The sequence below is a fragment of the Hemicordylus capensis genome, chromosome 6 (assembly GCF_027244095.1).
Source record: "Hemicordylus capensis ecotype Gifberg chromosome 6, rHemCap1.1.pri, whole genome shotgun sequence".
NCBI classification, from domain to species: Eukaryota; Metazoa; Chordata; class Lepidosauria; order Squamata; family Cordylidae; genus Hemicordylus; species Hemicordylus capensis.
Genome location: NC_069662.1, coordinates 116093060 through 116108221, shown reverse-complemented (window position 1 = coordinate 116108221; position 15162 = coordinate 116093060). Strand labels below are relative to the sequence as shown.

The 15162-nt window shown below is 40.1% G+C and overlaps 1 protein-coding gene across 4 annotated transcripts in view; it reads left to right on the top strand.

Annotated features, from left to right (window-relative positions):
* TAX1BP1 (Tax1 binding protein 1) overlaps positions 1–15162 on the top strand; it is a 61065-nt gene that overhangs the window by 21610 nt on the left and 24293 nt on the right. For 3 of the 4 annotated variants that reach the window (XM_053265040.1, XM_053265041.1, XM_053265039.1), the window contains 6 exons: positions 5779–5927; positions 6010–6100; positions 6906–7091; positions 9084–9311; positions 11542–11685; positions 14779–14872. In XM_053265040.1, coding sequence (XP_053121015.1) covers positions 5779–5927; positions 6010–6100; positions 6906–7091; positions 9084–9311; positions 11542–11685; positions 14779–14872 — 892 coding nt within the window. The remainder of the gene's footprint in view (positions 1–5778; positions 5928–6009; positions 6101–6905; positions 7092–9083; positions 9312–11541; positions 11686–14778; positions 14873–15162) is intronic. The other variant, XM_053265042.1, reaches the window with a different exon arrangement.

Here is a 15162-nt window from a genome sequence, read left to right as displayed (position 1 = left end):
AGCAGCTTAGGAAAGCATGGCTGTCAGCAGAGAGAACAATAGACATGATGAGGGGAGTATCTACTAGTAAAGATGGATGAAACACACCATTGTGGGGTCTCTGCCTGTGGGAAGTGTGGTTTTAAAGTGGCTGCTTCAAGTATTCCCCTTGATACTTTTAACATTTAGCTGAAAGTATCAAAGAGAACAACAAAAACTTCTTTAAATACATCAGAAGCAGGAAACCTGCCATGGAGGCGGTTGGACCATTAGACAGTGAGGGAGTGAAAGGGATTATTAAGGAGGATATGGAGGTTGCAGAGAAGCTAAATTAGTTCTTTGCTTCTGTCTTCACGGTAGAGGATACTGAGCATATACCTGTTCCTGAACCAGGCATTTTGGGGATGGAGGCTAAAGAACTGAGTCAGATAGAAGTGACAAGAGATGATGTTCTAAACTGTTTGGAAAAACTTAACAAATCGCCAGGCCTGGATGGCATCCATCCAAGAGTCCTCAAAGAACTCAAATGTGAAAATGCTGGCCTCCTTGCTAAAATATATAACTTATCCCTACAATCAGGCTCTGTACTGGAGGACTGGAAAGTAGGAAATGTAACACCGATTTTCAAAAAGGGATCCAGGGGTGATCCAGGAAATTACAGACCAGTTAGCTTAACATCCGTTCCAGGCAAATTGATGGAAAGCATCCTTAAAGATAAAATTGTAAAGCACATAAAAAAACTGGCCCTGCTGGGAAAAACCAGCATGGCTTCTGCAAAGGTAAATCTTGCCTCACAGACCTTTTGGAGTTCTTCGAGAGTGTCAACGTGTGTGGATCAAGGTGATCCAGCCGACATAGTAAACCTGGACTTCCAAAAAGCTTTCAACAAAGTTCCTTATCAAAGACTCCTGAGAAAACCTAGCAGTCTTGGGATAAGTGGGTCAAGTACATGTGTGGATTGCTAACTGGTTGAAAGGCAGGAAACAGAGGGTAGGTATAAATGGAGTGTTTTCATAATGGAGGGAAGTAAGAAGTAGAGTCCCCCAGGGATCTGTTCTGGGACCGGTGCTTTTTAATTTATTCATAAATGATCTAGAAGTAGGGCTAAGCAGCGAGGTGGCCCAATTTGCAGATGATACCAAACTCTTCCAAGTAGTGAAATCCAAAACAGATTGTGAGCAGCTCCAAAAGGATCTCTCCAAACAGGGTGACTGGGTGACAAAATGGCAAATGTGGTTCAATGTTGGCAAATGTAAAGTGATGCACATTGGGACAAAAAAACCCCAACTTCAAGTATATGCTGATGCTATCTGAGCTGTCGGCGACTGACCAGGAGAGGGATCTTGGGGTCGTGGTGGACAGCTCGTTGAAAGCGTTGACTCATGCGGCAGCTGTGAAAAAGGCCAATTCCATGCTAGGGACCATTAGGAAGGGGATTGAAAATAAAACTGCTAATATTATAATTCCTTTATACAAAACTATGGTGCGGGCACACCTGGAGTACTGCATACAATTCTGGTCACCACATCTAAAAAAGGACATTGTAGAACTGGAAAAGGTGCAGAAGAGGGCAACCAAGATGATCAGGGGCCTAGAGAACCTTTCTTATGAGGCAGGGCTACAACATCTCGGGCTATTAAGTTTAGAAAAAAGATGACTGCGGGGAGACATGATAGAAGTCTATAAAATCATGCATGGTGTCAAGAAAGTGGATAGAGAGAAATTCTTCTCCCTCTCACATAACACTAGAACTAGAGGTCATCCCATGAAATTGATTGTCAGGAAATCTAGGACCAAAAAACGGAAGTACTTTTTCACACAACACATAATCAACTTATGGAATTCTCTGCCACAAGATGTGGTGACAGCCAGCAACCTGGATGGCTTTAAGAGGGGTTTGGATAACTTCATGGAGGAGAGGTCTATCAATGGCTACTAGTTGGAGGGCTATAGGCCACCTCCAGTCTCAAAAGCAGGATGCTTCTGAGTACCAGTTGCAGGGAAGTAACAGCAGGAGAGAGGGCATGCCTTCAACTCCTGCCTGTGGCTTCTAGTGGCACCTGGTGGGCCACTGTGTGAAACAGGATGCTGGACTAGATGGGCCTTGGGCCTGATCCAGCAGGGCTGTTCTTATGTAAGGGGAATCCTTTTATTGTTGTTACCTGTATTTACCATTGGTCAAAGGGCTTCTGCTCCATTCTTCCTGAAGGCATTGTCTTGCTTATGTCTTTTATTTTTTCATTTCATTATTGATTTAATTCAGTTGTATTATAGTTCATATTATATAACTACAGGTGGACCTCATAACACGTGGTCCTGAAGCCCCTGGTTTTGTGTTTCTACTGTCGGGCAATGGAGACCCAGCCTCGGTATATGTTGGTACAAAAATGGTTAAAATACCCTTATCCGCAGTTCCTAGGTAGCCAGAAATGACCTCTGAGTTCATTTCCAGCTACCATTTCATTGCATTTTGTGGCTCTCTTTTAAAATTCCCCATGACTTTTCTCGGTAAATTGCTGAAGTTAGGGGTCATTGCTGGATAGCTGGAGACCCGCAGAGCATGGTACGGCAATTTATTTCTATTTCTGCCTTCTCCAGCCTTTTAAAACCATTGTTTACTTCCAGGAACCTAACCCTCCCAATTCTCATAGCCTTAATGTCTCGTTATCCATGATTATAGCTGAGAACATAACTCCTGCGGATAACAAGCTCCACCTGTATAGAGAGAACGAGTTAAATTAGTTCTCATGTTTTCACTGTCTTTCTTGGTATAAAGTTATGTTAAACCCACAAATGATATGGTATATATAAAGTGTGGTATTGTACATGCTGTAGTGTATATTTTGAGAGTGTACTACTTGCAGCCGCGTAGTAATCCGCAGCTTTTGTCCCTTGTATCACAAAACAATGTTCGCTTCCTGACTTAGACTTCAACACTGTGGTGGTAACCACTCTGACTAGCTGCCATGTGTAACTTTGGTGTACAGTAAATCTGCTTTTCTAACATGAAGGTACTTTGATCCCATAAGCCTTTGCAAAATGCTTCAGTATGTATTAATACTAATATAAAGCGGAGCACCAGCAGATTTATTGGCTTCATAAATTCCTCCTTTCAGCAGGTATTTAAAAATCATCATGGTTTTGAGGAGTTTTTCCTTTCCTTTTGCTTAGCTGTTCTAGGCTTTTATAGTTTTAAAAGGGGAATCAAAATAAATGTACAGAGATAGTTTTGAAGGGAATAAATTATAGAGATATTAAAATATCTGTCTTTTCATCCACTGAGTAATGGACAGCAAAGAGATAAAAGATTTGTTTGGTCATCTGAATCAGTCTTCCCACTTGGCCCAAGGAAAAATGAGCAGAACACAAACGTAAAAAAATAGACACATAAACTTGTTAATATTCTTACCAAATCTAAAGCGTGGGGTGGGGGAACACTGCACTTATGTTCAGACAACGGACAGCATGCTTTGTTGTATTAAACCAGCATCTAATAGTGACGCTAGTGAATGGTGACTAGAATCCACACAACATGCCTAGAGGCCCATTTGGAAAATTGTGACCCCAAATGCTAATATGCTTGAGCTATTATACAATAATGTGCATTAGTAATTTGTATTCTCCTTCTCTGTGATTGAGTTACATTCTAGGTGGTTTGTAGGATTTAGGCATATGTCACTTATATGTTCTGTGATAGGTCGATGTTGGAGAAGCCCCTAACCCAAAGTCACAATTTGTCCATGGCATTCCTTATTCTGATAAGTCCCTCCCAATGTCAGACATGCCTCATCTCTTACTTTCTGATTGCCAGTCATTTGGGTTTCTGCTGATGCCACATAATTTTACCTAATTAATGAATTTGCTGACAAGGTACAGTTACCATATTTAGGGCCACTTAAAAACATTTGCCTCATCTGGGCCACGAATAAAGTGTTCAGATTTCTCTTAGCTACCTACTTCCTCTTTCCAATTGAACATCTGTGATCTAAAACAGAGGCCCCAAGCATGTTCAGCTGCTGATGACACTAAAAAAAAAGGCGAGAGGGGGGAGCCAGCTACAGTGCTGCAACTTAACCCTCAGTTGTGTTGATTTATCACTCCAATTCCATATAATTATGTAATTTTTCTAGTGTACAAAACAGTTTTTTATTCATTTAAAAATCCATATTTGGATATAAAGGACGTATTTGAGTTGGATTATAATCTTCCACTGTTCGTTTACTCATAGTAAACAGTATGTTACTCATTCTGACCTTTTGGTCAGAAATTGATGGAGAGAAGGCAATTGTTTGTATAGGCAAGTTTGCAAGACCTCTGTTTAGATTGCAGTCTAAAACTGTTTTAATATTTTATGTATCTGTTTTGTTAATGTTGTGAGCCATCCTGAGCAGTAGTGTACTGGAGAGGCGGGGTATAAATATTTTAAATTAATGAAATAATAAAGCACATTCATGCTCTTCATGTCTTTTTCAATTTTAAGAAACAAAAACCTGCACATGAGTTTATTTGGTACTGATGTTACCAGAACACACTGGCTTGTATAGTGCATGTGAGATGATTATTTTATTTGTCTAATCAAATGATTGTACAGTTATCCCTCGCCAACCGCGAGGATTCCATTCTGGGAAAACCGCATGGTTGGTGAATTTGCGGTAGATGAGCCATTGAAGTCAATGGCAAACGGGGCTAGGGGAATCACGGTTGTGAAAGGACTGCAAAATATACTACCCCCCCCCCCCAGCTTCCAGGAGTGAGTAAGAGGAGTGAAGTGGACCCCCTGATCCCCAAAAATTAAGAAAACGGCCCAACAGTTTTTAAAAACCTTATCAAACTGCGGATAATCAGGTTGCGGTTGGCGAGACCTACTACAAATTCCTGGTCACAGATACTCAAAACCACAATTGGGAAACCCACAGTTTGCGAGGGATGACTGTACATTATTATTATCAAACCATGTACTAGTGTCAGAGGAGCTGCAGCAGAAGATAGCATTGGGTTGCAAACCACCCAGAACAATGAGATGGAGCAGTTATAATATAAGTAAAATAATTTTTTCTTAAGCCTGTTTATGTGTGTGTTCCTGAAAATTGCTGTTAACACTTCTTAATTGCATTTGATTTAATCACTTTGAAAGTTGCTGAATAAATGCAGTGATAAAAGTTGACAGTGATAAGCTATGTTGTCACTGTTATCATCACCATATTGTAAGTTAGCTTTTCTGTATTTTTATTGCTAGTAATATTTACATGGAAGTAGTCCAAGGCTTGGAGAAGGCAGACATAATTCCAAGCCTTTTTTTTTTTTAGCTTCAAAAGCTAAGAATGAAGGGAAAATGCTTCATCAGAATCTTTGTTGAAATAATTTTTCTATAATGTGGCCCCTACATTTTATAGACTTAATAGAACAGGATCTTATACTTACTACCTCTGTACCTGAACACCATGATTACACCTTGATTCTTAGCATAAATATAAATGCAACCACTCTTCCTGATATGCAGTTGCATGACATACAAGAATCCTATCCAAACACATGTATATCTATTTAAAGACTCACAAAGACATATGTCCCAGTGCTGGTTAGAGGTACCAAATTCTCAAAAGCTGACTGTCGGGAATGGTGTTAACCCCCAAGTCCACATATTCTGAGTTCATGCACTCCTACCCATTTTGTTTCCCAATTCCAATCTTGCTATCTGGGAGAAAATTTTGTCGTATAGATGGCAAAGTTAATTAGGCACATGTAAACTTAAACATCCAAAAAGTGCTCTATGTGACACATGTACTTTTGTTTTGTAAGGATGATTTTAAAACTGTAGAAATACTTAAAGCTGAAAATGAAGAACTCAAGAAAAAGCATGATGAGGCTACTTCAAAAGTCCTGCAGCTTGAAGAAGACATAATGACTGTTACTCAGAAAGCTATTGCAAAAGAAACAGAATTAGACAGGTATGTATCTTACCTAGTGTCTTATTTTCCATCAAGATTTAAAGAAACATGAAATGTTTGAATATTTTGTATTTTTCCATAGTCTGAAAGACAAACTCAAGAAGGTAATCCTTGAAAAGGAACAACTTGAATGCCAGTTAAAGACAGAGAAAGATGAGAAGGAACTCTACAAGGTAACATATTTCAAACTGTATGGTAGTTGAGAAACTAGCTTTAATATAATTTTACATATTACATAGTAGTATGAATTGTATAGTAGGATGAATGTGTTTGTAGATATATAACTATCTTCCTTTCTATAATCTATGTAGAAAAATGTTATCTGTGAAATCAGTTTTTTTAAATTGACCATGGAAAAGCTCATTCCCATCCACCCTATCTTTTGGCCTGTTCAGGATCATATTATTCTAAACAAGAGAACTATATCTAGAGAAATACCTAAAAGGAAATAGTTCTGATTTGATACTTTTACAGTATCTAAGAAGGTGCTACTTATGTAGTTTTACAAACATCACAGTTGCAGGTGCATGGCAATTGATCAGGTCTTCATACAGTTGTTAACATTATCTTTAGACAGATAACTGCTGTTCTTGTGTACCTTTTTAAGTGAACATTGCAAGTTTTGTGATTGTAGCTAGATTATGAAATATGCATCTAGATAATGGCAGTATAGAAGCCCCAGTGGTGCTATACAGTGACTGTAGAACATTATATTCTGGCTTGTTGACTAATTGAAGTTGGAACAAACCACCGTTGGTTGATTTCAGATGTAATGGAAAAATCTGGCTGGTTCAGAGTAGAAGCTTTACATCTCTTCCCTTTAAACTGAGAAAGGAAGTGTGCAGGCCTGTACACTCTCTGCTGCTTGTCCTGCTTAACCATAATATAGTTGGATCAAGCTTCTCTTTTCACTTGTTTGCCTTAAATCTGATGAATAAGATGATGACCTGGTTCTGAGTATTATACATATCATTATAGATACACTTGAAGAACACAGAAATAGAAAACACCAAGTTAGCAGCAGAGGTCCAGTCACTGAAACACTTGGATGGAAACAAAGAAAACCTGATAGCCTTTTACAAAGAGGAGGTTGGCAGACTACAACTATGTGTTTCTGAAAAAGAAAAGCTGAAGAAAGCTTTCTTGCTTACTTCATCAAACAAGGTAGTCGCTGTAAAAACTATAAAACTAAAGTACAGTTTTAATGGTAACATTGAATGACTTGAAGTTATTTTCATTGTTTTGCCTTAAATATCTACAGCAGTCCTAGGTCAGTGTACCGTACTCATTCTCTGAAATAATTGTTAGACTTCTTTTTAGTTCTCAAAATTGTGAAAATGCAGAAAACCAAAATCATGTTAAAAGGCTACAGATTGAGGCTTAAATATATCCTCACTTTAGTTTATCTATGATTGCAGTTTGAAATGGCCACATAACCAGACACTGGCCATTTGTGGTACAGGAGGCCCTCTATTTGTGCGGGTTCTGTTCCCGCCTATTTCTGTGGATAAGGAAACCATGAATAAAGAGACCTTAGCCCTATGGGGTTGGGGGTTAGGTTCCTAAGCACACTGAAGTGTGCTCAAAGTCACAAGAAAAAGCAGGGGGGAGCAGAAATGAGCACAGTACCGTGCTCTCCAGCAATGCCTCCAGGACCTTCCAAATTCTGATTTTCTTTTTTTGAGTTCTCTTTTTTGCAGAACAGAGCCACAAAATGGCTCATAATTGCAAAACAGCAGCAGGAAATGACATCAGAAGTCATTTCTGGCCATTCGGGAACCACAGATAAGTGAAAATAACTTATTCACCCCGTGAATAAAGAAACTAGATCCCTATGAACCAAATGTGGTTATGTGAAACCATGGGTGATGGGACCACAGATTACAAGGGCCACCTGCCCACCCCACCCCCGCCTTCTATAACTCTATGTAGTCAAATGACTTTGTTTCAAATTGCTGCATTGGATAATTTAAATATATATATTCACATTGAATATTTGTTTGGATAATCTGGTCCGAGGCAATTCAAGTCCTGTCAGAGCATTTTTCTCTGAAAAGGACTCCATATAGAAACTCCTTATATTGGCAACCAATTTGACACCAAACCATATCGTATCAATTTGTGTCAAAATAGGATTTGTGTGTGGGCCTTCAGTGTTACAAATGGCTGTTGTTGCCTCCACTCTGCCGCCCTAGAATGCACCAGGGCAGGAAGCAATGGCATGACGCTGCATCCTTTTCCTTGTGCATTTCTGGTGGCTGGGATTGCTGTGCCCTATAACTATAGGGCGTGGCCATTCCTCCTCCAGTAATGCTTTGCTTCCTGCCTAGGTGCATTTCAGGCAGTACAGTGGAGGGAAAGCAGTCAAGTTTGAAATCTGGAAGCCACCACCATTGCCTGCAATGTGTCGAGCTGATTAAAGATCCTGATTAGTGATCAGGATTTATGCAGTCCTGATCATCCTCTTCAATGTTAGCATTATGCAAGAATGGGTGGAATTGGGCCAATAATTTGGCCCATGCCCAGTTCTGCTTTGTTATCCAACAACTTGTAAATGGTTTGTTTCCCCATAGACCACTATTTCACATTTGAGAAACCATGAAATTACTGCCATTTAAAGAACATTTTACCTTTAATAAGTTTCTTGTGACTATGAATGGGGGGGAAATAAGATTGATTTGGGGAGTTATTGAAAGGGCTTGCAGCAAAGTTGTGTAGGCGACTGGCAAGATATACAGCTCTGTAGCCCTGCCCATACTGTTCTATGATAGGCTTGTCCATGACGTGATTATGGTTGTGCTGCATTTTCTTACGCCCCTAGCTCTTCCCCCAGATAGATTCATACCCTAGCTTAAGCCCCCAACAGTTGTCCCAGACTTCACCTGTATTCTATGAATCTGTTGAATGGTTCTGCAGTTTCAGCAATAGTTCTTAGCAACTTCCTCATCCTATGAATGACTTGATACCACTTGGAGATTAGGAAGGAAGGAATTCTCCCAGGGCTGATAATAGCTTCTCAATCCACAGCTGAACATGTCCGCATGTTTTAGTAGAATTGCCATGCAGATATTTGCTGTTTGATAAGAGGAGTAAAGTAACAAATCTTTGGAAGTATCTAAAAATGTTTGCTTTAAAAAAAAACCAAAACTTTTCCAGGAGGAGACAAGTGTTTTAAAGGAGCAGCTTCGGAAAGCTGAGGATCAGCTTCAAGCTAGTAAACAGGAAGCTCTTTTGATGTCTAGAGAGCTCAGTGATGCAGTAAATGTGCGTGATAAAACTATGGCAGATCTTCATATTGCTCGACTGGAAAATGAGAAGGTGAAGAAGCAACTTACTGATGCTCTAGCTGAGCTTAAAAAAATCACTCTAGTTAATAATGAACAGGTAAGAGATGTTTCTTCTGTGTCTAGGCTTATTTGTGGTGTTAATGTCTTTTCTGTAGGAAATTTAAAGATTATTTTGATGATTGCTAACTCTCATTCACTTTGAGTGGGAATTAGGGCTGTTAGTCCAGTAGACATCAATCAGTTGCAGTTTTGGATAGAAACTGAAGCTTGGGAGTTTTAAATGCTTTTCATACTTTCTGAAAATCCCAACTTGGGTTTTCCATTCCACAAATGGGCAGCATATAGCTCACATGTTGAATGAGTCCTGCAGGACACTTTGGGTAGCCTGTAGATGTTTAAGGCTTTATACCAACTTCTTACATTTGAAGAAACCATTTTAAAGATGTACATCAACTAGCTATATTCAGTTGGCACCTGCATTGTTAATGAGAATTTTAGTTTGGAGAACTTGAAAAATTGTCTGTTTATACTTAGGGGGCAACATGGGATATACTGGAGACCTCCTTTAAGCACCAAATTCTAGGTTGATGCAGTGTCCACCTTTCCCCAGGATTAGCTATAAGTAATCTGTCAAGCAAATAAAATTGCGCAATAATTTCAAACTGTTTCTGATTATTATGAACTAGTGGGCCCAGGCACAGAGCATCTGTGCCTCTAGCTGGCCCGCCGCCTCCGGGCCCACCGCCACCCAGCCAGGCAAGTCTCCTGGGTGCGCCAGGACCAATCAGGCGCCCCCGCAGCCCAGCCAATCAGCTGGGCTGCCGGGACGCATTTTTTCTGGGCACACCCAGGAGAAATATATATATATATATAGATGATACAGTTTATCTGATGACTGTTACTGTGAATTGGACTTATACATGTACTAGTATTTTTCAGCCTGCTATAATAACGGGCGCTAGTCCCCCCCCCTTATTTCTTCTTCCTCCGCGCCCCCCCCACCTGATTAAGGGCCAAATCGGCCCAAACAATTGCCGCCACGGCTGCCGCCCTCCCAGCTGCCCGAGTCCTTCTCACCAGCCCCGGCATCCAACTTCCCCGGCCCCGGTGTCCTCTTCCCTCCCGCCTCTCAGAGTGCCGTCCCCGCCGGCCAGATTGCTGCCTGCCCGGCCCCGGTGTCCTCTTCCCTCCCGCCTCCCAGAGTGCCGGCTGGCAGCAATAGAACCGGCCAGCATGGCCGCCTGGTGTCGGCGGTCGTGTCTCCCTCCATGCCCAGAACAGCCCAGGGAGACATGGACGCAGACCCCAGCGTTCAAAAGGCACGGACACTCACTTAGCGGATTATTATAGAGGATGCTTTCCTATTTATTTATTAATGTACACCTTTGACTTCAAAATATAATGGGAATCATCTTTTAAAGAATGTTATCCTGTTTGTCTGAAGGTAGATTTATAAGGCTTTAAAATGTGCATTTGTCCAAGTATAGGGAAAAAATCTTCTCTTGAATTGTCTCATCCATTCTGATGCTGATTAGACAGATGAAAGTAACCTGAATATGGTGTCTGAATTATACTTAAAATTATTAAGTGGCCTTCTGAGTTGTCCCAGAGCATGGTCTAAGGTTGCATGATATAGTCACCTTGCTGTAGCTAAGCAGGTCTTGGTGTGGTCAGTGTCTGGATGGGAAATGCATGTGTGCCACCTTTGGTGATGAGACTGTAGCACAGTAGTAGAGGATCTGTTCTGGATGCAGAACGTCCCAAGTTCAATCCCTGGCGTCCCAAGTTCAATCCCTGGCATCCCCAGGTAGGGCTGGGATAGACTCCTTCCTGAAACCTTGGAGAAGTCACTGCCAGTCAGTGTAGACTCAGTATGAGACAGTTTCCTATGTTCCTAAAGCATGCCTTAGCTGCAGCTTTCATCTGTCACATGCACTGGATTGTTAGCTGTTTGCTGCTGATACAATATTTCAGCAAAGATTTATAAGGTTGGCATCGCTGCCTAGTGAGTGGTCTCTGAGCTACTTAGGCTTAGCATTGTTAAAACTAGGGTAGGGACCTCCTGGTCAGTGCCTGGTCCATTATGGGAGTACCATGTAAACTGGCCTAAGCTTCTAAAGGAAAAATCAAGATAGTGGTGTAATCATAGCAAAGTTCCCTGTAGAAGAAAAATTGAATATTTACTTCAAGTTTTTTAAAAAAGCAGTTTCTTACATATCCTTCTTCTTAAACAGTCTGCTTTATTGTCATTAGAACTGCCTGAATAGGTGTTGATAAACAACTTTGAAGAAAAAATACTTTTTTTCCTCCTTGGCCCTTTGTTAAAGGAAGCAAATGTTGTAGAGAAGGAACTGCGCAGAGAAGTAGAAGATTTAAAGCTCCGTCTGCAGATGGCTGCTGATCATTACAAGGAAAAATTCAAAGAATGCCAGAAACTGCAAAAACAAGTCAATAAACTTATTGAGCAGACAGTAAGTAGCAGTTGTGAACACATGCATGCTTCCCATATCTTTATAAGGTGCATTGGCTGTGTTATGAGGAATAGAGCCTAAAACCTGTAACTTAGTGTTTTTGCTACAGGATGTGTGTTTCACTGTAGAACTGTACTTGTTTTAATAAAGGCTGAAGAAATTTAAATCTTGCAGTTTGCCTATAAAGCTTATGAAACATTTGTTACTGTATGAACTATGGAAGTTTAATTTTAAGGCAGATGTCTGCAAACGTATAGTAGACAAAGAGAAACATGCAACTGCAAAACTAGATCTGCTCATGTATTATGTATTGACTTTTCAGGATGCAGCATTTACTCCATTAACATTTGCAGTATCTTGATTACCCTTATCCAGAAAGAATGGTACTATTCTTTAAATGGTACTATTTTGTTGACTGTCTATTCATTTCCTGCATGTATTTTTGTTCAGTCCTTACTGAACTGTTAGATGCTATGTTTAGATGCTGCCTTCGGATAACTACATTGCACATATCTGTTCTAAGGAATAACAATGTAAACAACAAAAACAAGCACACAGGAGATTCTCTAGTAGAGGTGTTGGTAATGAGATGTCTTGGTGAGTTCATGATACATAGATCAGTAACTTATTGTTGAGGAAACAAAGGCAATCGTGATTGGTACAAATGTTTTATGTTTATGTGTTAGAAAGCAAGCTTTAAAAATTTTCTGATTATTCTATGAAGTTAAATTTATATTGGAGTGAGTTGTTGCTTTTGGAGGTGTGGTGTCCCATGGGCTGATTTATAGCACATTTATTGGACATGGCCTAGGATCCAACATTTTTGAAAGTTAGTCTTAGCTAGTCATATTTTTTTTATCTTATTGTTTTACTCTTTGTTCCACTGGAGTTATTATTTTGTCATATGAACTCTGTAAATCTTCCTGAAAATATGGAAATGGGCATTCTCATTTAACAACATCAAGGATTGTCAGAAGTGACAAATGTAAAAAAGAAAATACATCTGTCACAGAATAGCTGTTAAGCTGCTGGGATATGGCATATATGATCAAATGAACAAATACTAAAGAGAAGGAAAGCAATTGGACCATCACTTTATTGAGAATTGGAGTACTGTATTCTAGAATAACAGAATTCAGGATGTTTGTTGGCTTTATAGTTTCCTTGATAGGAGAAACTTTTAATGTAAAATTGGCATGATAGTCTCATTTGAACAAATACTGTGGATTTATTTTTGATATTGTTTTGTGGTTTTTTGCTTGTTAGGAAATCAGGTTAAAAATTGAACTAAACGATTGTTGCTCAGTGTATTATCAACTCTAAAAACTCTTCAGAAAAAGTAGTAGTTTATAGTACTCTCCTCATACGATTTGTGTCATCTGTTATGAAAATGGGCTTCTTTTTATAACTTAAGCTGCAGGGGTAAGTTGTTTGGGTTTTTAAATCAGCAATTACTCTAATAATGTCTGGCCTTTTCTAATTTTGGGGGAAAGTTCCCTCCGTTTCCCATCACCCACCATTATATGGCAGGAAGGAACCAAAGAATGTTCACGTCAGAATAGCTCCCTCAGTGGCAGGGGCTATGAAATGTTGACCAAGGGGACTTCTTGCTGCAAGTGACCTTGGGGATGGCCAGGTTGACAGGATTCACAGCCCAGGCACAAAGACTTTGGGTCAGCTGGCTCAGGTTTACAGCCCAGAAAGGGGTATCTTGCTGGAAAAACCACTGTGGCTGATAGACCCACAGCCATTGATGGTACCCAGTCAGCACAGAACCACTGAGGCGGATATTCTGGGAAAGAGGTAGAGCTTGTATTCCTCTATAGCAAAGCCATTACATTAGGCGCTATGGGAGTCAAATCCCTTTAACAAGTGAAGTGGGCATTCCATGTCCTCGTTCCGTCTTTTTATAGTGATTCTTCCACTCTAAATTTCCTTAGGTTGCTCTAAAGAATAGTTGTGAGTGATGGAGGGCAAGCCAGTTTGTGCTGTTCTTCTGGTATATTGGCCAGTACTACCATCTTTTTGACTGTTACCAATGCACCAGAAGGAAAACACATACATCCAATGTATAGAACAAACTTGAGTTTTATGTGGGTAGAAATCAACTCTCTTCTGGGCTACATAAGGTAAAAATCTTCTCCTTCGGGGAATCTTGTGAAAGTAGGTCACAAAACTACTTGGTTGAACTTGGTGAAGTAGATCTTCAGATGTCTGGAAAGAATTATCCCATTGCCATGAATGGGTTTTAATGTTGAGTAAATTTATACTGCTTTCTGTGTGAACTCAAAATCTTTTGACTGAGACAATTCTCTTGCTTCTCCCAGTAAATGTAGGAATTGTGACAAAATTCTAAGATCACAATTCAAAATTGACTAGGAAGACTTCAACAAAAAATCTTTTGGTGGGAGTGCATTCAAAGTAGCACATGGGTAGTAGGCAAATGAGACTAAGGTCTGGCCCTCTGAGGAATGATTTATTGTGTGTGAATATCTTATTCTTGACTGCCTTTCTTGCCTGTATTAGAGAGGAAAATTTGATTGCCATGAATTTTTATTCTGTCAGTGATGAAATGGCAGCCCACCCAATCTACTATTTTGTCACTGGAGATTCTGCTCATTGATAACTGCAGGTCTCATGGGTGGTTGTTTTGTATGCTTTGTGGAATGCTTAGTTATTTCAAGGCCTCTGAGTACTCTTTCTCTTATTCACTTTTACTGGAGTTCCCCTCCTGCTGCCCCACCCCCACCCTTCTTGTGCACTGGGTGATGACATAAGCTGCAGTTGTAAACAGTTATTTAAAGGTGTGTTAAAAGTAACTTTATATATATATATAGAGAGAGAGAGAGAGAGAGTCTCTACTGCTAGATGTTACATCAGGAATACATTTTTATTTAAAGTAATTTTGTACAAAAGAAGATGATTTGCAGTTATTCTTAAGAAATAGTGATATGTTCCAATTGTTAAAATATCCCAAATACTCTTAGTGGTGGGTGTGGGTGCGCACGCACACAAGGTTTTTGTTTTGTGTTTTGATTTTATAGTTGGTTTTATAGGTTTTCTTTGAATAAAGTATACTTTTTTTTAATAAAGGAAATTGCAGGTGATCAACAGAATTTGACAGAAGGCTCAAAAGATGAAACTCCCATGGTCAAGGCAGGAGATAAAAAGCTGCCTACGTCTCCAGGTATCAGATATTCTGTGCCAGCTTTTAGAAATAATATTGTATCAAGAGTCTAGAAGCAGAGAGCGGAATTAGCCTCCCTAGGCCATAGTGTTCAGCTTCTCATCTTGTTTTCAGCTTGTATTTGCTCCCCCAGGCAGCCATTAGGGATGTGCATGGAACCAGTGCCTGCCGGTCTGAAGGCGGGGTGTGTGTGGATAAATTTAATGGCGGGAGAGGGTGCTCTTACTCCTCCTGCCACGTTTCTCCCGCTGGGGCTGTGTATTCAAATGGTCTGATGGGGCGGCAGTGTA